The sequence below is a fragment of the Boleophthalmus pectinirostris genome, unplaced genomic scaffold (assembly GCF_026225935.1).
Source record: "Boleophthalmus pectinirostris isolate CB_2022bp ecotype Guang Dong unplaced genomic scaffold, ASM2622593v1 HiC_scaffold_12, whole genome shotgun sequence".
Lineage (NCBI taxonomy): Eukaryota > Metazoa > Chordata > Actinopteri > Gobiiformes > Gobiidae > Boleophthalmus > Boleophthalmus pectinirostris.
The window spans coordinates 7117351-7141563 of NW_026571018.1; the positions used below are offsets into that span (position 1 = coordinate 7117351).

General features: G+C 39.7%; 2 protein-coding genes across 2 annotated transcripts; both read right to left on the reverse strand.

Annotated features, from left to right (window-relative positions):
* Window positions 1–219: 219 nt before the first annotated feature.
* htr3a (5-hydroxytryptamine (serotonin) receptor 3A) lies at window positions 220–8679 on the reverse strand. The gene is given in 10 exon segments (XM_020917831.2): window positions 220–533; window positions 618–749; window positions 752–859; window positions 1723–1933; window positions 2234–2394; window positions 4001–4170; window positions 4997–5106; window positions 5748–5792; window positions 7268–7434; window positions 8610–8679. Coding segments are annotated over 10 exon segments (1488 nt in total).
* Window positions 8680–11476: 2797 nt separating this feature from the next.
* Window positions 11477–24172, reverse strand: htr3b (5-hydroxytryptamine (serotonin) receptor 3B). The gene is made up of 11 exons (XM_020917832.2): window positions 24169–24172; window positions 23622–23690; window positions 23410–23472; window positions 21613–21776; window positions 20005–20049; window positions 19829–19938; window positions 18816–18985; window positions 17854–18011; window positions 14154–14364; window positions 12655–12870; window positions 11477–11742 (listed from the first exon to the last, which is right to left on the reverse strand). Exons 1-11 carry the CDS (start codon window positions 24170–24172, stop codon window positions 11477–11479), a joined length of 1476 nt encoding a protein of 491 aa, XP_020773491.1.
* Between the last annotated feature and the right edge of the window lie 41 nt (window positions 24173–24213).

The following is a 24213-nucleotide window of genomic DNA, read 5'->3' on the forward strand; positions in this document are numbered from 1 at the left end:
CATTTCAAAATTATTTCTGTTTATCATTTGCGCCTTCTCATAAACTTCTTTCACCCTCACCTTTTTCCATTCATATTTTTAAATTGCACTGACAAACACTATAATCCGGTGCGAACGATTTAGCAAATTCCACCATTTAGTTCCTATGGTGTTCCACAAGGCACTACAATAGGACCATTACTTTTTGCTTTAATGCATCATAATCACAGCACTTTAGACTCATGCCCCCTGCCACACGGCCCATAATGTGCCCAGTGTGATGCTGTAGGTTACCATGGCAACCAAGTAGACCCGAAATAGCAGTACATCCAGCACATAGCCCACCTGGAGCCACTCTTTAGCCACCTCCCGGCAGCGGTCTCTCTTCTCCAGGAAATGTCGGATGGCCGTGACTTCTTGTAGGATGTTGTTCATGACAGGAGGGGGCGCTGGTGGGTCTCTGGAGGAGGGGAAGCCCAGAAGGAGACCCCCGTCCCGGTCGTGGTGGCTGCGTCTGCGGCTGAAGTCAGTGCTGTGGTGGAGGGTGCACTGGGCTACAGAAGATACATGAAAAAATGTTGCAACATCTCAAACTAAAATCATTAATTTATTTCACACATTGTCTACTGATTTCTTACCTGTCCCGTAGTTGGTGTCCTTGTAGTGCTCGAGGTCTGATGTCTGGGAGTGGGACGAGAGTCTGGAGCAGAGCCGGTGTTTCTGGTGGATACAGAAGAGCACTGGGGCCTTCTCCAGGACCAGGTATTGAGCCAGTGAGGGACCGGAGGCTGCAGGTCCTGTTTGTGCACCAGCCGGACGATCAGGACCGTCTCTGTCAGGCTGATCACCAGGAGGGCCATGCACACCACAAAGTACACCCCTGTCATACAAAGGTACATACAGAGAAATGTTTACTGAGGCTGTGTTCATACTCATACTCTTGATCTGGTCCTGGTAGCAGCAGCAGCAGTTGCAGGTGCAAAAATTTCGATACTTGGGAATAGACTTGATATCTACAGATTGGCATCTGCTCAGCAGTCAGCACCACAGAGCAAATGCTCAAGGAGCCATCTCCATGGTCTTGTTGCTAGACTTGATCAGGACTTCCTTAGTTGGAAGTTTTTACCGATCCTATATGCTTTGAGTTGATGGAGGAAACTAGAGTGCAGACTAGAGTCTATAAGGAGAACATGCAAACTGTACATAAAAGCTTTGGTGACTCAAGATTAAACCTGGAGCATTCTTCCTGCAAAGTGTGAGCCACTCAACCACTGTGTCTCTTTAAGTTGAAGATTTTTAACTACTTTTAAATCTACTTTTTTAAACTATTAAACTGTGTATATGGAGTTTTAATAATATTATCTACTGCCCTTAGTCCTTTTTTGGCAACTTTAGTGCAAATTAGCAAAATCTATGTATGCTGCATTCAGTGGCCTCTGTGATTGCAAGTACTATGTGACATCACATAAGATTGCCCTGATTAATGCCAGTGCCAGAGTTTGAATTGTGGATACATGTTAAAATAATCGCACTGTTCTTATACCCCCAGACCTGGCCCCTCCTCCCCCTTCACTTTCCCCCTTCGTCCTCCAGGTACTGCCCCATGAGCAGGTCTACTATATTTGAAATGTGGTTGAGGACCGAGCTCTAAGTCTTTATTCCCACTTGAAATATTTTGTATATTGATATATTTTGTATATTGAAATATTTTGTATGTATATTATTGTATACTACACACTGTACCTATGAGAGGCGTCCCGATGGCAGTAGCTGGCAGAGTATCAGACACGATGATGAGGAACACGGAGTATCCCAGCAGCAGCGTGATCTTGAAGGACACTCTCTCTCCACTGTCCGGGGGCAGGTAGAAGCCCACCACATCCATGATCATCAGGAACATACTGGGCAAGAGGAGGTTCACTGTGTAGAAGAGCGGGCGGCGTCGGATCACCACCTGTGAGAATGAGATGTTTACAGATGGGTGATATGATTATAATGTTGTTACCTCATCAAAAACATACCTGGAGTAGTGTTTTATTACATTCACACATGTTTGAGTAACCCTTTATCTGTTTTTAGTCTGTCTACATATCCAAAGCTCAAATTGAGTTACCTGATTTTCAACCACAAAACGAGGAAGTAGTTGCTTTAATCTTGCTCCTAGCGCTCACAAACTTGAGTATGGAATGGTTGGAAATGAATCCAATCCAAACATCCAACAGTCTTTGGTTTTAATGTATATGAAGGAGCTTACGTGGAACTTCATCTCGGCGTAGTAGTCGTCGTTGTCCACACTGAAGATCTTGTAGTTGGACAGGATGTGCAGCAGCTCCCACTCGCCCTGGTTCATAAACACGCTCTTATCCTCCCTCAGCTCCTCGGGGGTCCGCATCAGGGTGATGTTTATGTCGTCAACTACACACAGACATTACGATCAGATTCACAGCACAATTGTCCATATTAAAGCTTCTATATATTATGCAAAATTGACTCTTGTGAGCTTTTCGCCCTCTTAGAATGTTGATACCTCTTCAAAAACAGACCTGGAGTTGTGCTTTGTTTCACATGTTTGAGTAATCCTTTATTATTAGTCTGTCTACATCTCCAAAGCTCAAAATGCTCTGCTCTACCTTGAGATGTCATGAAGCAGTAGTTTTCTTGGTAAGAAGTACCTTTTACCTTTTGTTCAGTAGAGATTGACAATTTCAGGGGTGAAATGAACCAAATGATTCTACTGAAGGTGTATGGAGTTTTAAAGTCTAAAAAGCACATTTAAAACGCAAAATTTGGTGAAATGTTTTAGTAATTTGGCAGATTATAAAGTTTCAGAAACAGATTTGATTCTTGTGGTCATTAGTTACAAATTTGCTGATTACCCCTGAGCTTTCAAACTTTAAATATTTATGGGTGGTCACTTTTGGGCTTCATCTGTATACTGTAACTGGATAAAGAAGTGGACTGACAGAGTGTGTCACCCATAGCGTTCAGCTCCAGTCAAATGAAGCTCATCAAGGCTTGCAGTTACCCAACAGGCACCTGCAAATAGTTGCTGAAACAGGCGGGTTTTAATGTTTTGGGACGGGTATGCGGGTGGATAGTGATTACACACGGATGAGTCAGGTGAATTAAATGAATGATGAACAGGAGAAAAATACTTGACGCTTGTCTAGGACGTCCGTTGCCCTGGAAACAAGAGCCATTTCCCAGTCTTTTCCCAGAACGATGACGACTACGTTGAGAGAGAGACTTGTGTATTTATTACATAAATACTCCTGATTTAGTCCTGGTTGTCCTGGTTTAGTCCTGGTTTAGTCCTGGTTTAGTCCTGGTTTAGTCCTGGTTTAGACCTGGTTTAGATCCAGTCCAGTTGTAGTCCTGGTGATCAGCTCAGCAGTTGAGGCGTGTATATATTTATGCTAATGACACTGGTTAGTCCTGGTTTAGACCTGATTTAGACCTGGTTCAGTCTTGGTGTAGTCCTGGTGTAGTCCTGGCAATCAGCTCAGCAGTTACAGCATGTATATATTTATGCTAATAACACTGGTTTAGTCATGGTTTAGACCTGGTTCAGTCCTGTTGTAGCCCTGGTCCAGTCCTGGTGGTTGGCTCTGCAGTTGCGCAGTGTGTGTGTGTGTGTGTGTATATAAATATAGATAGATGGATATAGATATAGATATATATTTTTATAATCCGCTAATGACACGACGTAGGTTTAGCCTTGGTTTAGTCCTAATTTAATCCTGGACTATTGGGCTGTCGGACTAATGGGCTGACCCTGATTTATCACATCATTTATCATTTATCGAGCACTGGTGGGTAATGGGTTGAATGTTAACAGGTCCAGGCAGGATTTCACTTTGATATAATCATGGGTTAATGGGCAGGTGTGGTGCTGTACTGTGTGGGTGCGGGCGGGAGGGAGTCTCCAAAAATGGACCCGAGCAGGACTCTGACAGAGAGGGGAGACATTTTTTTCAACGAGCTCTGTTGGCTCATGACTGAAATAGTGAGAAGTGCTTACTGGTGTGGAGCCAGCTCTGGAAGGTGAGGCTGCACTTCTGCACGTCGAAGGGGAAGTTGTAGATGTTGAGGGTGCAGGCTGTGACCACCTGGATGGGCTTGTAGTTCCTCACCTGTCCATCGTGTGTCACATAAACATAGGGGATGTCTGGAGATTTACCCACATCCACACTGTACGGGAAACAAGAACATATTGATATTTTACAGCTGATCATCAACATTCCTTGGTGGTGTGATGCTAACTGTAGGCACTGTGCAGTCTAAACTAAGAGGCACACAAGTACAACCAGTGGATTTTACCGTTAAACAAGCAGCATTAGTCAACAATTTTCATTCCCTTTTGTTGAAAAACCTCTAAACAGGTAGTCAGGCTGGCGCCACTTAGTGCCTCCACTCAATTTAATTTCTTTCCAGCAACTAGGTCAGAAATCAGAATACACTGGACGGTTTGCAAGAACCGCAGAAGTTGTAGACCTTGCACCGGCCAATCAGCGAAGAGCTGAACCAACCTAAGTTGTGATGGCAGACTGTATACGCTATCCTCCTTTGGACCTCCTTTGTCAAATACAAAGTTTGCATTTTTAATTGCACCTTTAATTTGCAAGTTCACCTCGCAGAAACGACAATGATCGTTAACAGACATGTTCACTCTCTGCTTTGTTTGCTGTTGTGCCGGCGATTACTTGGACACCACTGAGTGTTCCAGGGCATTACATACGTCACAATCTTTTCACAGTTTTATTTACATCAACCATCCCAACCTGGGTGTGTCTCAGTTTTGAATTTTGAAAATCTGGTCACTCTAGATTAGACCCAAGAACTCACTCTGTCACAGCAGGAATACAACAATATACATTTTAGCTGCCCCCATCTGTATTAAATAATATCGGCCAATACAATGTTGTGGATTCATCTGAAAGCCAGTAATACTGTGAAATGTGGATAAGGTTGGATCTTAGATAAGAAACATTATTGTATTATTAGTGGTATATCTTACAACTCGTTGATGAGGATGTCAGGCACCCACACGTTGGCCGTGGGCAGAGACACCTGCTTCACGTCGTCAAAGTCGTCTGGGTCCCACACCAGGAACTCGTCTGTCCAAGACTCAACACAGGACAGCAGAAAACAAGGTAAGTGGATACAGTTTACACATTAAAAAAATGCAGTACTTTCATTAAAGGTGGACTCTGAAACTTTTTGGTTGAAAGTCCATCACCTGCTTGTTTCTATTAATATGTCATTGCTCTGCCTGGAATGTTCCACAATATGACATTAAACAGCTCTACCTTACATTTCTTACATCAGAGTTGGTTTTATACCTCAAAAATACCTAGAAAAACAGGCATTCTGAGTATGAGTGAGTCGCCTCTCCACAGATCTGACCTGTAACTTGGTCTGGTTTGATCTCCATGAAGATAGAAAGGTTTAAAGCTATACTGTGAAACTTTCCAGACAAAGCAGTAACATCGCCATGGAGAAAAGCATTTTACAGATTCCACCAGAAATGTTACACAATGCACCTTAAAGACTTGTACTTTATAAATCTTATTTTCATTGATGATCTCTGCAGAATAGGGTAAAAATGCAATAACATTTAAAATGACAATTTTTTTAAGAAGTCACTCAGATATGTAAACATACTTCCATTTCATTAATTTACTTTTAATTTTTTAAATCAAATTGAAACATTTTAATAATATTTTATACAATAGACATAAATAGTTTGATGTTTTAAATGGTCTTACCTGTCTGTACCACACATACGTCGTCAGAACCTGATTCTTTTCATCCTGTAAAATAACAGTCATATCTGAATATATCAAATCTTCCATATGGTTCCTAATGAAAGTGGACAGAGCATTTCAGTATTTTATTATTATTATTTATATTATTTATGTAGTATTATTACTTGTGCTCCCTAAGCAATTTATTTGTTGCTGAAAATGTGTTATTCAACTTTACACAATTCATCTGCTCCATGCAACGAAATTAAAATGAATTATAGAATAAAACATTTATTATTATATATTGTGTAATTAGATTGTTTTGTGAATTTCCTGAGCCTGTGATCAGTGCAAGTGTTTATGGTTCCATTTAGGTGTTGTGATGAAGAGACAACATCATAACGAGATCAGAAAACAGCCTAATATGGAGGCTTTAAAGTCTTGAGTAACAGAGCTTCAGACAGGACAGTGCCTTCACTTATTAGCAGTGTTGGGGAGTAACAGATTACATGTACTGGAGTTACGTAATCAGAGTACAAATTATGAGTAACTGTATTCAGTTACAGTTACTGTTTCAGTGAGTGGTAATTGGATTACAGTTATTTTGTTGAAAAAAATGGATTACACGCCGGTATTTTCCTGTTTTCACATTTTGGGCTATATCCCCCTTTTGTATATATTTTTTCCCTTAATTCCACTCATTGCCGGATACTAAACCAGGCCTAAACCAGGTCTAAAACCAGGTCTAAACCAGGTCTAAACCAGGACTAAACCAGGTTAAACCAGGTCTAAACAGTCTAAACCAGGACTAAACCAGGTCTAAAACCAGGTCTTAAACTTAACCAGGACTAAACCAGGTATAAACCAGGTCTAAAACCAGGACTAAACCAGGACTAAACCAGGTCTAAAACCAGGACTAAAACCAGGTATAAACCAGGTCTAAAACCAGGACTAAACCAGGTTAAAACCAGGTAACCAGGTCTAAAACCAGGTCTAAAACCAGGTCTTAACCAGGACTAAACCAGGACTAAAACCAGGTATAAACCAGGTCTAAAACCAGGACTAAGGTCTAACCAGGTCTAAAAACCAGGTCTAAAACCAGGTCTAAAACCAGGTCTTAACCAGGACTAAACCAGGACTAAAACCAGGTATAAACCAGGTCTAAAACCAGGACTAAACCAGGACTAAACCAGGTCTAAAACCAGGTCTAAAACCAGGTCTAAACCAGGACTAAACCAGGACTAAAACCAGGTATAAACCAGGTCTAAAACCAGGTCGAAACCAGGTCGAAACCAGGTCTAAAACCAGGTCTAAACAAGGTCTAAACCAGGTCTAAACCAGGTCTAAACTAAGTTTAAACCCGCAAATCAAGTAATCCAAAGTATTCAGATTACATTACTCACTTTAAGTAATTTAATGGATTACATTCCAAACTACATTTTGGTGTATGTAATCTGTAATCTGTAGGGGAATACATTTTAAAAGTAACCTTCCCAACACTGCTTATCAGTCGGTATATTTGTGTATTTAATGACACAGACCACGTTGAGTATGGAGTAGACCATGAGATCGATGGCCACCACAGTGGAGCTCCTCCAGTCTTTCACAGGCCTCACTCCTTTCTTATACCCCGAGCTCAGGTACTCCGACAGACGCACCAGGGTGGCATTAGCAAACCTGCCCGACGAACCAGCACCAGCCCTCTTCCCTGCAAAATATACGACATCACGTTCCATATAGTAGGGCATTACATTCTGTAGTAACACTTTACATGAACTTAATTAGCCTTAAAAGCTCCTATATCACACTAAATTGACTCTTGTGAGCTTTAATGTTGTGAGCCATGTTATAATGTTCCTTAAAATATCCTCCTCAAAATATACTGTATCTGGAGGTGTGTTTTGTTTCATTCACACATGTTTAAGTAAACCTTTATTATCTTTACATCTCCAAAGATCAAAAAGTCGTAGTTTTCAAGTTAACTACCTTTTACTTTTAGCTCAGTAGAGATTGGCAATTTAAGGGCTAAAATTATCCAAATGATTATAGTGAAAGTAAACAGGATTTAAGCACTTCCTGTATTACCACATGATATCACAAGGTGAACGCTTTTCCATTTGAGAGGGTTTGTGTCTTAAACATGTGTGAATGAAATAAAACACAATTCCAGGTATGTCTTTGATGAGGAAACAACATTATAGAAAATTATGTAATATGGGTCCTATAAAAACATTTACAATTTTGTTTTATGTTATTGGTTCATTTAAGAACAGATTAAGATATATGTAAAAATCAAGATTTTGAGGTTTTACTGGACAAATCCTTACAGAAAAGTTGACGCTATATCACTGATACATATTACACATTTCACAGTACATTTTTGTGAAGCTCAAGTACAATTTTGAGTTTAGAAAATGGTATTTTTTCACCCCTCTTATCAGAAGCAAATTAACTAATGTGTGTACCATGGAAATTCTGAATTGTTGTTTATTTTTATTATGATGTTGTAAAACCATTAGGATTTAGCAGAATCAAAATCACTACACCTGAAGCTTTATTGGACCTCAAAACCTGCACTAAATACTTTTACTTTTTACCCTTCAGATGTGTTTTTACTTTAATCTAATACTTAAACTTAAGTATATTATGTGATACTTTTACTTTTACTTGAGTATTTATTTGCTCTGGTATCTGCACTTTTACTTAAGTAACAAAATTGAGTACTTTTTTTCCACTACTTCTGCTTCACTTTGCCTCCAGTTGCCGCCACTCTAGAATTTTAAGCATTTTGATCACACAGAACTTTAAAGAGTCTACAGGCCTGAGATCAAAACTGTGGGTAAAGATGGCACCAAAAAAAAACAAAAAACATTTCTTACTTACCAGCCCGTCCCGTTGCTGCTCCGTACAGTGCCACAGAAAGCAGCACCATGCAGATGAGTGAAGTCCTCATGTCTGTACTGCCCTGGTCTCCTCTGATCTCCTCCTTTGCTCTCCTCTGGTCTTCTGTTGTCTTGTCTGGTCTCCCGTGGTGTGCTCTGTTCTCCTCTGTTCTCCTGTAGTCTCCTCTCCTTTCCTTTGGTTCCCTATTTTCTCATGTGGTCTCCTCTGGAAGTCTCTGGTCTCTTGGGCTCTCCTGTGCCCTAATCACCTCTGTTCCCTCTAGTCGCCTCTGATCTCCTGTGCTCTCATCAGGTCCCCTGTGCTCTCCTGTGGCCTCCTCTGGAAGTCTGTGGTCTCCTGTGCTGTGCTCTGCTCTCCTCTGGTCTGTCTGTCTGGTCTTCTGTGCTCTTGTGTGCTCTCCTCTGGTCTTCTGTGCTCTCCTGTGTTTTTGTGTGCTCTCCTCTGCTCTCCTCTGGTCTCCTCTGATCTTCTCTGGTCTCGTGTGCACTCCTCTGGTCTTTTGAGCTCCCCCCCGGTCTCCTGTGCTCTCCTGTGCTGTCCTCTCTCTGCGGAACAATCAGACACAGACACAGACCACGAGACAGGAGGCATCTCTGCATCACTGCCCTCCTCACCCCGGCTCCTCCCTGCACGCCAACAGCAACGCATTACACATTACACTTACATTATCCTATATAATGCGATGCTAACTGTAAGCACCGCTCTATCTGAGGCTTTAGACTTTAATCTGACCTTGTGTCCGAGATCTTGTCCGGGTGAGAATAAATCGTCCGACGTTTGGGTTGGAGGACTACTGCTGTAACCACTGAGCCACTGTCACCTCTAAGAAAAGAACACAGCTTAAATATGCAGGATTTGTGTGTTAAACATGTGTGAGTGAAACAAAACACAACTCCAGGTCTGTTTGTGATGAGAAAATAACATTATAACATCAGAAAACAGTTGTCATCCATCATTCAGTCACACTCATTGATGTTTCCATTCACTTTTCACTATGATATTACAATCATATCGAACCCTTTGTGCGGTTCAGTTGCATAACATCGTGTAACTCGACCCAGTGGAGAAAAGCTTTTCAGCCTGACAAAACTGCATTACTATAGATGTCCGGGACCGGGGCTTTCACATAGTGCTCTTTGATACTCTTATCCAGACTATTAGGAACCCAACCAGGAGCAGCCAGCCTCTCTGGGGGATTTATTGATCTATTTTGCGGCAAGATTAAAACGTGAATACAATATCATAACATCGGCGTGGCAATAGGGACAGAGAGAATATTATGGGGGATCTGGATAAATCTCCGGTGTCGGAAACAGAGGAGCGGTAATGTCTTTTTCAAACTATAATGGCTTGTTAAAAAAATATTTCTCAACGGGGTTTGCATGTTAAATATGGTAAAGAACAGCCGTTATGAGTGTTTTATTCAGTGTGTGATCATTTATTTAAGTTTTGAATTAATAAAACCAACTTCATTTTTCATAGAAGTGTAAAAAAAAAGAGTACAACAATAAAAGTTATCATTCAAACAATACGCAGATGTAAATAATTGACTGGGGTGGTTTTAATATACTAGAAACAGCATTAAAATTACAGCAATTATACATTAATATCAAAACATATATTAAAACAGTTCACTTGGCATGTGGTGTATTTAGTTTTAAGGATTGCCTGTGTATATTCAAATATATGAAAATGTATTGTAATTTATGCATTAACTTTTTAACATAGGGATTCATTCGTTCAATATGTTTTGAATTGTCTAACAACAAATATTATAATATGTATAATTCTTGGTCATCTAGCTGTCAAACTTTTTGAGCTTCCCTTCAGCCCCGCCCATCCTGAGGTCAGCTCTGGTTCTGTAAATAAATGCATTTCTTTCTCATTTCTTTTCAGTGAAGAGGATTCTAAAGAGCTACAGTATAGTGTTTGGGTTGTATTAGGAGCATTTAAACCCACTTTTATTCTCAGGCTTTTAACACCACGTGAGTTGTGTGGTCCTCTGTGTCTCTTATTTATTTGTAATGTATTTTATTGGTTTTATTTATTGCTACTCTATGGTGTTGATCATATTTTCTTTTATTGGTTTTATTGTGTTAGGACTAGTATGATTAAATCTGAGTGTTCATTTTATCATTATATTAATATTGTTGCTATTAGTAGGGCTGGGTATCATTAAGAAGTTGCAGATATGATACATACCTCGATACATAGGCCATGATACGATACATATCTTGATATAGCGAGCTTTCGATTCGATACGGTTCAATAAAAAAATAAAGCCTAACTCATGTAATTAAAAAAAGTTTCTTTCCATTAAACAAGCAACAAAACTGTAGCTGTAACAAAATAATTTAGTAAAAAACACCAAAAAATACTTTTAGCAATAAATCAATACAGCAGCCCATGATATCGATACTGTATCATTACATAACGATATGATATATCAATATTTTGATATTTTTGCACACCCCTAGATTGGATATAAAAAGACATACATTTAGTAAGTTTTAAAGCAGGGGAGTCTAAACAAACAAACCATTTGCTGGTCGAAACGCGTTGACGTCCCTTCATGCAATAAAGGACTTTTAACATATTCAGTCGGAGTGCCTTGGGTTTGGACCTTGTCCATTTTTACATTTTCCAGTAAGGGTAACTTTCTATTAAAAAAAAAAAGAAAAGTTGTTTAAGAACATACCTCGAGTTACAGTATGTCTTGTTTCACACAACTCTGTCTGTTTGTGATGAGGAAACAACATTTTAACAGATAATAGTGTAAAATGGGCCCTTTAATGGAGAACACTGTATAGTCCACATCAACCTCTATAAAGTATAATTGTAACTCCTCATGCTCGGCTCCAGCTGGCCCAGAGCAGCAGCAGAGTCCCGGTGTAAACCACCAACACCAGCAGATAGAGCCTGAAGAGAAAGAGGTCCAGCTTCAGGCACAGGGACAACCACTGGGCCTGGGCAGATCCTTCACTGTCCTCTTCAGACAGACCCACGCGCAGGGACACCAGCTCCTGCAGTAACCACTCCAGACCAGAGGGGGCATCCTGCAGAGAGGAGAGGGAGGCCAGGTCCTCCTCCAGCGAGCCCTCCAACGACAACTCTGGAGAAAAAGAGCAAAAAACAAGATGATAAACTCTATTCTTCTTGGGGTTGTTTTAAAACCTCCCAGAGAATCAGTGCAGTGTTTAATTTTTGGCTGTAAAACTTTTTGCCGCTCCAAAGAGAGACAGGAGCCAGAAGAGAGAGACAGGAGCCACTAGAAAGAGACAGGAGCCACTCCAGAGAGACAGGAGCCAGAGAGAGAGACAGGAGCCAGAGAGACAGGAATGGAGCCAGAGACAGGAGCCACAGAGAGACAGGAGTTGCTCCAGAGAGAGAGACAGGAGCCACAGAGAGAGACAGGAGCCAGAGAGACAGAGAGAGACAGGAGCCGCTCCAGAGAGACAGGAGCCAGAGCGAGACAGGAGCCAGAACGAGAGACCGGAGCCAGAGTGAGAGACAGGAGCCACTCCAGAGAGAAACAGGAGCTAGAGGGAGACAGAAGTCATAAACATTGAACATTTTACACAGATAATCCTGCATTATTTCATTCTTTTTATTTATTTCATTTCATATTTAATTTTCTCAAATTCTCCATTAAAGTGAATGGAATTCTCATTTAAATGTTAAATGGTCACATTTTTATATAGTGTTTTTCCACCTTTAAGACACTCAAAGCGCTTTACAACAAGGAACCACAAACCCACTCACACACACATTCATACACCAGTGTACACAGACACTGCGAGGTCAGTTAAGTGTCTTGTCCAAGGACACAATGACAGCATTCTTCTGTAGGACCTGGAATTGCACTGCCAACCTGTGGGTCAGTGGATTTGACCACTCAAGCCAATGGTGTTTATGTCAAGAGCAGGATTCATTTCACGTTTTTTTTTTTTTTTTTTTTTTTTTAAGATAGTAAAAATCAGGTACAGCATCTTTAATGATCGATTCCCATGACTCGGGAGCTCACCGTCTTCTAGCTCCTCGGTGGGCAGGGCGGCGGTGGAGGTGAGAGCGCCCTCTAGTGTTTCTGTGTGCACGTGCGAGGAAGCGTACGTGTGCAGGAGACATGCGGACACAGACATCTGCCTCACGCCCTGCTCCCCGTGGTGCAGCAGCTTCACCACCACGATGGACTTGATCAGACTGAGCATGAGCAGAGCCATACACACCACGAAGTACACACCTACAGCACACACAAAGAGATGCAGAAAGTGTTACACATTTTGATGTACATTACATTTAAAGTCAGTAGTAGCAAGTACCATATTTTTTGGACTATAAGTCGCTCTGGAGTATAAGTTACACCAGCCAAAAAATGCATAATGAAGAAGAAAAAACATATATAAGTCGTACTTTTTGGGGGAAATTTATTTTGTAAAATCAGAGACCAGGAACCGACATTTCATCTTGAAAGTCAAGTTCTAGTAATAACAATAGAACAGAGAACAACAGACTGTTAACGTCACATATGAACAGTTCTTCAGATAAACTAGAACATAAACAACAGAACAGAACAAGTTTACCAAACTCTCCATCTCACTCCAAATCACTAAATCCATTCAATTCTTCATCCTCTGTGTCACTTCTGAGCAACTCCGTGACCTCCGGAGGTAAATGGAGCGCAACTTCCTCTTCTGTGTAGCTGTCAGACTCAGGATCAGTTCCAGTTAGAATTATTCCGGCCTTTCTGAATCCCGACAGGATGGTTTTGGTTGTCACTGAAGTCCAGGCTTTGTCCATCCATCCAGTGACTTCCAGGAAAGCTGCATGATGCACTGTTTCTCAATCACTCCAAACTTTGTTTCTGCTGCTCGATTACCATTTTCTGCTCCATATTTCGCTACTTGCAGCTTGTAATCTGCAAAATATGATTTTCTTTTTGGGGGCATTTGTGTTCAATCTTAAGTTTTCTTTATAAGTTTGTTTAAGAAGTAATGGTGCGATCAACTGACATGATACAGACAGGACAGAGACTCTTTTTGTAGGAGACATGTGCAGTAGAGCCAACTGACAATGGTACAGGAGTAACAGGAGCAGCAGATACTGGCACATTAGCCTAGAGCCTCTCACGGCTGTCAGTGTGAAAATTTTTATATATAAATCGCACCAGAAAACCACCCAAACCATGAAAAAAAGTGTGACTTATAGTCTGAAAAATACGATAGTCAAACCTCTAGAAGTTGTCATTACATGTTTCCAAACATCTTCCTGGTTTGTGACTTAAGCGTGAATAAAGCCTATTCCAGGATTGACTGTTTCAAGTGACAGTGTAAGGAGTTTAAAACCACAGTGTATTACCACACGACATCACAGGGTAGAACAGAGTGTTTTCCGTTTAAGAGAAGAACTCAGCGTAAATATGCAGGATGTGTGTGTGAATGAAATAAAACACAACTCCAGGTGTGTTTTTGATGAGGAAACAACATTATAACATAAAAACAGAGTAATATAGGTCCTTTCAAGTACCTATCAGTGGAGTTGTGAGAGCAGAGGCTGGCAGCTCGTCAGTCAGGTTGACTCTGAACACGGTGTACCCCAGGAGAATACTGATCTTAAAGGCGATGCGTGTGCCACTGCCCAGCGGGAGGTAGAAACTGATCACATCCACCAGCATGAGGAACAGACTGGGAATGAGCAGGCCCACCACATACAGCAGGGGGCGCCGGCGGATCAGCACCTAAAGGGGAGAAACATCACATTAGATCATTTAAATTAACTCTTCTGAGCTTTAAGAAATGTTAGAACGTTGTTACCTCCTCAGAAACACACTTGGAGTTGTTTTTTGTTTTAGGGATGTACGGACAACCGAAATATCATGATATCGTATTGTCAAAAGTCTCACAATATCGTGAGCTGTCACAGTATATCGAATTACAAGTTCCTTTGCTTAAATGAATGGTTTTATGGTAGCAACAGTTTATAAACTCGGAAACTACATATCCCATGAATCATTTCAGTGCAGACAACATGAAGAAATATGTTTTTTACTTGAATTGTTGGGATTATGATGGAAATAATTCACACCAAAGTCTTATCAAGGTATTTTAAAAGCAAAAAAAGTGTCCCATCTACAATTACATTAGCCTTTTTTCAAAATATCGCAATAAATATCGTACCGTGAGATGCATATCATGATAATATCGTGCCGAGAGATTTGGATATCGTTATGTCCCTGTTAATCTGTATTCCCCAAAGCTCAAAATGCTCTGTTCCACCTTGTGATGTCATGTAGTGGTAGTTTTCAAGCTAACCTTTTGTTCAGTAGGGATTGGAAAAATTCCAAATGATTCTAGTGAATGTGTTTGGAGTTTAAAAATACAGTGGCTCACCTCCTATTACAACATGACAACACAAGGTTTGGGTGAAGTTTGGGAGAAGAACTCAGCCTAAATATGCAAGATTTGTGAGTGCTGAACAGTGTTGGGAGTAACGTGTTATAAAAGTAACGATTTACTGTAATGCTTTGCTTTTTGCTGTGATGCAGTAATGTTCGGCATTACAGGGAAAAAAAAAATTATATTTTACTCGGAACAAATTTCAGTAACGCGCGTTACAATGCTTTTTTAGCCTGGATTGAAGTGGTGTTTTTTTCTTCATATAAATTTGCTAAAATCACCGCGATATCAACAGTGATATCGGAGATGCGCCCAAATAGACCGTCAGGTGACTGCGGGCGAAAGGACCGGCGCAGAACTCTGCGCTCCACGGGGCGAACCGCAACCGACGCCCAATCGCTTCCAAGTTCAAGTCCAAAATTTGTCCTGCTTTAGTCCTGGTTTAGACCTGGTTTATTCCTGGTTTAGTCCTGGTTTAGTCCTGGTTCAGTTCTGGTTTAGACCTGGTTCAGTCCTGGTTCAGCTCTGGTTTAGTCCTGGTTTAGTCCTGGTTCAGTTCTGGTTTAGTTCTGGTTTTGTCCTGGTTCAGTTCTTTCTGTTTTATTCCTGGTTTAGTCCATATACGGTGCAAAAGTTCAGCATCTTCGCAGTTATTTTGGTGAGAGTAACTTAAAAGTGCTGCAGTAGTCGTGTAATATTTTACATTTTAAACACAGTAATATTGTAATGTAACAAATTACTTTGAAATGACAGTAATAGGTCATAAATAACGCATTACAGTTTTAAAGTAACTTGCCCAACAGTGGTGCTGAACATGTGTAAATGAAACAAAACACAACTCCAGATATGTTTTGCTGAGTAAACAACACTAACATTGATCAGAAAACAGCATAATATTAGTCCCTTTAATCTATGCTTGACCAAAATCTCTTTACAGCTCTTAACCAAAACATAAATACAACATTTTAGCACTGAACACTTATTTCCCCTGATAGCTCTGGCCAGCACAGACTCCAGCACAGAGCCTGCAGTGTAACAGTAGTGAGCCATCAAACGCCGTGTGAAAAACCTCCCTCCTTGCCCTTCTTTCCGGTCCAATCCTCATCTCCCCCATGCAGTCTGCGCTCCACCTGCAAGCGGCTATAGTGGCCTTTTCCTGCGCGCTAACAAGACTCCCATTGATCAAGCAGGCCCTAAGACACTCTCATTATGTCTCTCTCTCCCTCTCTCCTTCCCTTCCCCTCCTCTCCTCTCCTCTCCTCTCTCTTCACTCCTCTGCTCCATCTCGACGCATTAGCTCGCCGTACCGATCCGTGAAGGTCGCAGCCAATTGCTTTTCACTGTACAATTCCGCAGACAGGCCTCGGAGGAGCGCGGGGTATAAAGTTCACAATCGATTAGCGATCAACAAAAGCACTTCTCCTCTCCACGGGAACGGGCTGTGAGAGACACCTGGACAAAACGCATGCCTCTTACAGTCGCGGTGTAATGCCTGATGACTTTTAAAGAGGTCTACGTAATAGACTGTTGATATGGAGCTGCAATCGCTGTAAGCCTTCATAATTGGTCTGTCTAGATCTCCAAAGTTCAGAAAGCCCCGTTCCACCTTGTAATGTCATATAACAAAAAAGGTGTTTTATGTAAGATAAATTAATAAATAAAAATAATAAAAATAAATAAATAAAAATCCCAATACAACTAAACAATAAAAGATGCAAAAAAAAACAACAAAAAAACAAGGCACTCACTGGTTAAAATAAAATACCTTTATTAATTTATTTCCTGTTTGTCCCCTTAGGAAAGTCATAGGCTGAAACGCGTCGGGACTTTGTAAGTTGTCCATTAAGACAGGCCGTAAATTAATAAAGGCATTTTATTTTAACCAGTGAGTGTCTTGGGTTTTAGGCATCTTTAAATTGACTTCCCTTCCCCAAAGAGCACCACTGTGTTCTGTCTACTGTGTATTATCCTCTGGAGGTCCAGGAAGTGCTCCTTTTTGAAACTTTTTTTATACAACTAAACAATAACTCTAATGGGACAAAGATGAATCAAAGAAAATACAAATGCCCAAAGGCTGAGACAAACTGGCAGTTACAAACAAACAATAGGTCAATCACAACCTCTAGAGTCTCAAACACAATTCACAGTAGCAATGGGAGGCAACAAGAGACACGTCTATCAATGAGTGCGACGAACTGAAACTGAAATCCAGCTGCCAGGAGGAACAGGCGCACAGCACTTTTACTGGATGAGAGGCTGGCAGATCAGGAAGGGGATTGGAGGAGTGGGACGTCAATCCTTCAACCACGGCTCAGTGAACACCGAAGCCAGCCCAACAGCGACGGGACCGCACCTCACCAATCAGGCGCCAGGTACCACACAGCACATGCAAATACGGAAGGCACAAGCAATAAAACAAACGGGGAACACCGGGCGAGGCGGAGCCAGGCCGCAGGCTTTAACATAATGAAACAAAACACAACTCCAGGTATGTCTTTGAGGAGGATTATAACATAGATCAAACAGCAAAGTATGAGCCACTGAACGCCAACTATTTAAAAGCATTTTTCATGTATCTTACTTTATATATTTGATGTCTTCTGGAGAAAGTAGTAAAGAAAGCACATTGAATGGTGTGTCCAAAATTTTGACTGTTTGTGTATGTCATCCATGCATGTCTGACTAATCTTACAATCATAATCTTGAAATCACTATTCGAAACCTTTTATGGTTAGCAGTGTGATATTAACCTAAAGCTCAGTCCACAAGCTTATCACCTAACTTGTAATTAGGTCTTTTGATCTTTGCTCAACTGAGAATTCTGGACGTACATGGAACTGGATGTGAGCGTAGTGGCTGTCTCCGTAGTGGACTTGTCTGTAGTGGGAGGGGATGGCGAGCAGCTCCCACTCTCCGTCGTTCATGAACTGTCTCTTGTCCTGAGCGATGGCCTCTGCGTCCCTCATCCACGACAGGTTCACCTCAGACACTACACAAAGACAAACATTTGTGTTGTTTTAGTTAAATCAACTTAAAATTAATGTAGTGAAAAACTAGCAAATTACATGCCAGAGATGTAATGCAGGCATCACATTTGAATGATTACTATAGTATTTAAAGATTTCTTGTTGAAGAGTAAGGAAAGAGTACTGTAAAATGCTAATTTCAAATCAACCTGCTTGTTTTATATTAGGTTACAAAAGTAAATTTTGCCTATGTTACTAATAATGTTGTTTCCTTGTCAAAAACATACCTGGAGTTGGAGTGCCTAGATTTCGTTTTATCTAAGTTTTGTCTGAGTATGTGTGAGTTTTATCTGAGTTTTTGTTTTTCAGTTCCTGGAGTTATGTTTTGTTTCATTAACACATTTGAGTAATCCTCTCTTATTAGTCTGTCTGCATCTCTAAAGCTCAAAATGCTCTGTTCCAACTTGTGATGTCCTGAAGCAGCAGCTATCTTTTACCTTTAGTTCAGTAGAAATTGGCAGTTCCAGGGCTAAAATTACCCAAATGATTCTAGTGAAGTTGTGGAGCACTTGTGGAGCACTTTCTTTGTTATCATGACATCACAAGGTGGCACAGAGTGTTTTCAGTTTGAGAGAAAAATCAAAATATGCAGGATTTGTGTGTTTTTTCATTATTCATGTGATTAAAACAAAACCCAACTCCAGGTGTGTTTGTGATGAGAAAACAATATTATAACATAGATCAGGAAATAGTGCATTATAGGCCCTTTAGTGAATCTCCAAATCTAACTCTTCCTGTTTCCCCGAGTCTAAACGTGGGGTTCAGACCTGAGTGTAGCCAGCTGCGGAAGGTGAGGCTGCAGTTCTGTTTGTCGAAGGGGAAGGCGTACATGTCCAGAGCACAGGCCAGTACCACCTGCACCGGCCGGTAGTTCTTCACCCGGCCAGAGGAGTCCACGTAAACATACGGGATGTGAGGAGACTTCCCATCGTCCACACTGCAGACACGTGAGAGACAGACAGCAAAGACACATATGTCAGCAGGGGTAAGCCACATAAGGACAGAAGGATTACAGGGTTCAAGGGTCAAATATTTGGGTCTTTTTGCAGGTCAACAAATAAAGGTATTCAGCATTTAAAGGTATTCCAGTCTGATTAAAATATTTTAGCCATCAAAAACATACCAGTAATATTATGACTAAAATGTTCTTTTGATTACCTTTCCCTTTTGATTAACTATTTTATTGCAATTAGAATGAATAAATAAACAATAATAATAATAATAAAATGTAAAAAAAATCAATCAATCAAAGGTGCTTGTCTCCATGGAGAGATTATTGCTTTGCCTAGAATGTTTCACATTATAGCACTATATATAGAGTTAAATTTAGCCATCTCTATTGGGTAGAAATGCTCCACACAAAAAGGTATGTTTTGCAGTTTTTGTTTTGTTTTTAAGACAAGAAAGATGGCATTTTTATGGAGAAAAGTTACACATTGCACCTTTAACCTTTCTCCAATGCACCTTGGACTAAAGACTCAGACCAAAACAAGGATTAAGTGTTACAAATAAAACAATATTCATAAAAAAAGACAAAGAAAAGAATGAAAAGACGATCTTGGAAGAATACTGGACTGGATGGATATTACTTATTTTAATCTGACTTAGTAATCATTTAATTGCACAGTATATTTTTTATCTAATAATAAATTATAGCTTCAGTCACTTCGGCCTGCATGCTGAGGCCGACTTACTTATATACTGTTTCAACTCACTGCCTTGTTAATTTTCATTATTTTGTGAATTTGAATAAAATCCTAAAGTTTTCCTGATATCTTACAATTCGGTGACAATGACATCAGGAACCCAAATGGCGTCGGATGACAGGGAAATTTCAGTGATGCCGTCAAAGTCCTCAGGATCCCACACCAGGAACTCATCTGTCCAGGTCTACAGAGCAAAACACAAAGTTAACAGTGAATAGATACAAACATACAGGCCTGTGTGGTCACGTACCTGTCTGTACCAAATACTGGTGGTTACTGTTTGGGTCTTTCCATCCTGATAAAAAACAAAAAACTAAACACATTTATTGAAACACAAAAATCTGTTGCAGAGGTCAACACGGTGCATTTTGACATTTTGAATCAGAATCCGAGGAAGTATTCTTGTTTGTTTCTTAAAGTCAGGCAACTGGACAGGTTTCTGGTTGGTGGTTAACTTGTTACTAGTTTCGTCACATTGTATTTTAACTTTATTCAAAGTATATTTTAATATTCTCATTACATTAAGAGTTGTAGTATAAACAGAAGTAAACCATGAGGCTGGAGCACTAACACAGTCTAACTCAGCCTAGTCTGGTGTGCTTCCACTGTAGGGAGTATTATATATATATATATATATATATATATATATATATATATATATATATATATATATATATATATATATATATATATATATACAAAAATGCAATTTTTATATCAGTTATTCGTAATGTTTATTGTTGTTAGCTCAGCTACCGTTAGGACAGTTGGGGAAGTAACAGAAAACCAAGATGTTAAATGATAAAATAAAATAATAATTTAATGAGAAGGAATGTAAAAGGTGAATTAATAAAATTGGTCTAAATATGTACAAAAACGTATAATGAAGAACCAAAATATCTGGATGGGTTTAGTCCAGGCACTTTAGTTTCCCCCATCGACCCAAAACATATGGGTAAAATCTGCCTGCTAAGTTCTGACCAATCCAAATCACAGAGATGTGTCCCCAGTCACACACACACAAAGTTAGACTAACAAACTAAATAAGACACACAGACAAAATGGCAAACTGGCCACAAAGACCAGCAGCCCTGAACATGCGTGGAGAATCTTCTTAAGTCTTGGAGGTGGAGGTGGCTGCAGGTGTGGCACAGGAATTGGCCAGGCGGGAGTTTGATAGACCAACCCGAGGCCAGTGAGGAGCATCAAACCAGGAGCAGAGAGGAACACTGTCCAGATCCACAGCGAGGGCTCGTACAACCAGGATTACATGAGGAAAGGGGACAAAATTCAACCACACACACAAAATAGGCAGAACAAGAGGACAAGCTGAAGGCCTGGGGCTGTAACAATTATAGTTTATCTTGCATATTATTAATACTTTCTGTTTCACTGCTGCTTGTACTTTTCTGTTAAAATTGTGAAATTCCCCAGTGCTGAACTCTCTAATGTTATTAAAAAAACATAATTTCCATATAAATTCATTATAAATCAAAGTCACAGTACTGAAACAATTTAAACAATACACTAAAACATTTACACAACACTTTATACCTTATTCATTGAGTAATTTTGGATGATACTCGACTACTCTTGCATTGTAATCCCACAATGGTGCAGATTTTTGGATATTTTGGCCACTTATCTACTCTGGTGTAGGGATAGTTTTTCTAAGCATGCCAAGTCCACAGTGAAGTACCAAAGGAATGAGAAGCCTGCTGCCCTGTGTCTGTCTTTCATAGCCCACATGTGTCTATCGTGACAGACATACCACATACACTACTTTAAATCTATTATTATCTCTAAGTAGCATTTTAAACCAGGTCTGTTCGTGAATAATGAGGTATAATTAGCGTACCACATCCAGGACAGATTGCAGAATGAGGTCAATGGAAACAGTGGTAGTTGTAGTCCAGTTGTGAACGGGCCGGACGCCATTGTTGTAGTTCCTCAGCAGAGATCTGGTCAGCTGGTTCAAGGCGGATCTCTTTGGTTTTTCCAGGATACATTCAGCGACCCAAACTAAGAAAAAAATTAAATATTAAAGTGTTGTTAAACTTTTCACACACTTAAACTACTTACAGGGCCCAATTACACTATTTTCTGATCTACGATAATGTTGTCAACTCATCAAAAAAAAACCTGGAGTTGTGTTTTGTTTCATTCACACTCAAACAAACAGGAAGTGCTCATACACCTTCACTAGAATCATTTCAGTCATTTCAGCTTTGGAATTTCCAAACTCAACTGAACATTAAACATGTGTGAGTGAAATAAAATAAACTCCAGATATGGTTTTGATGAGATAAGAACATTCTAACATGGCTTAAAGTTCACAAAAGTCAATTTTGTGTAATATAAATAATACACTTCAGTATTCCAAAACTGTGGCACAGATACCACAAGAGGTTACGCAGAACAATCCAAGGCACGCAGAGACAGAGAGAGAATTTTTATTTATTTATTATCTATGTTTTAAATCTTTTTTTTAATCTAGATCTCCCAGACAAACGCAGTGTTTCCAACTTGAGAGAGAAGACCTCAGCCTAAATATGCAGGGCTTGTGTGTTAAACATGTGTGAATGAAACAAAACACAACTCCAGGTCTGTTTGTGATGAGGAAACAACAACAGGTCAGTGTTAAAGTGTAAAAGTGAGTAACATATTTGTGGTGGAGGGTCCGTCAAATGCTTTTCTACATGGAGACGTTATTGCTTTTTCTGGAATACTTCACAGTATGGTATAAAACTTTTTTATCTTCAGGGAGCCTAAACCAGACCAAGTTACAGGTCAGATCTGTGGAGAGGCGACCCCACTCATAGCCCAAATGTCTGTTTTTATAGGTATTTTTGAGCTAATAAACTATATATATATATATATATATATATATATATATATATATATATATATATATATATATATATATATATATATATATATACACACACACTGTGGAACATTCTAAGCAGAGCAATATCCGTACAAACGAGCAGGTGACGTACACTCTTTAACACAGCCAAAATGAAAAAAAGAACTTTATTTAAGTATTTTTTTTGGATAAAAGGTTACATACTGTGACTTTATAAATACGAAAGTTAAGTGAAAATACTTGTCATTTTACCCACTGTCGGAATACCCAATTTAGACCATAACTTAAATCATAAGTACAGAAACATGCAAACTTACCTGCACTGTAGAGAGCCAGCACCCGAATCAGCCAAACCACAGACATTCTCCAGTTAAAAATACACATAAAAAATCCAGTGAAAGTTATATTCTTGCATTTTCTGTAAAGCTGAAGAGGCTAGAGTCACACAGGGAGAGTGCAGTGTAGGGGAGACATGACGGCTGCCAGGCTCATATTGATTTTCCATTGTTAAGGTAAAATGATACTGAGATAAAGCCCCCTCGGGGAAGTATGGGTATTACTTCATTCATCACCGTGAGTTATACTATAAAAATAAAATGTAAACGATTTAATTGAGTGGATGTAAACATAACATTTAGAATATTGTAAGAATTCAGGGCAAACATGTTGATGTAACAAAATCTAATGCTGAGTGCCAAAAAACTAAACAAAACTTTGATTAATTAAAAAAAAACAACAACAACAGTACAATAAAAGCAGTGCATACTGTATAATTTTGAGACTGACTATGAGATGAGTCTGTTTTCTCATGATCCATCTGTAGGTCCATTTCCACACTGTCTTCAGAGGCTGGAAAAGATAAAAGACATTGTTATATTGAAACAGTGGTTCCCAAAGAGGGGGTTGCGAGGCAAGAACTGGGTGGGATGATTTCCAGATATAATAAAAAAAACAAAAACATTGTAGGCAACATATACACACCCTGTTCAAATTGTTGCCTTCTGGCAGGCGCTTCAGGTCAATACCAGCTAGGACCAGTAGACTCAGAGACAGCTTCTTCCCCAAAGCTGTCACACCATACTGAATGGGAACTGTTGATTTGTTTTATTTAATTGTTGATTCTTGCACTTTAACGGAGCAACTCTGAATTTCATTATACTATTGTGTAATGACAATAAAGGCTTTCTATTCTATTCTATAAAAAAGTAAGTACAATAACACAATAAACTATTCAAATTAACAATAATTTACTAGGTTTTATAGATGTTTTCTCTTTGAAATTATTACAGTCAACATAGTATTTTTCTTTGGGGTGTCCTGGGTTGGTTGCTTAGTTATTTTGGGGGTCCCAATTAAGTTTGGCAATCCCTGTATTAAAAAACTGGAAAGTATCAAACCGTAGGCTAATAGAGAAGTCAGCATCAGCAAAGTACTAGCCTCATTATTATTGTATTGTCTAAAAAATTTTATTTGTGCCTTTATAGTATTGGGACAAAAACATAAAATAATTCAATAATACTTACCAAAAGTACTTATTTAACGTACTCATTTCGTACCAACTTAGCGCGCGCCTCTCTTTCTCTCACGCAC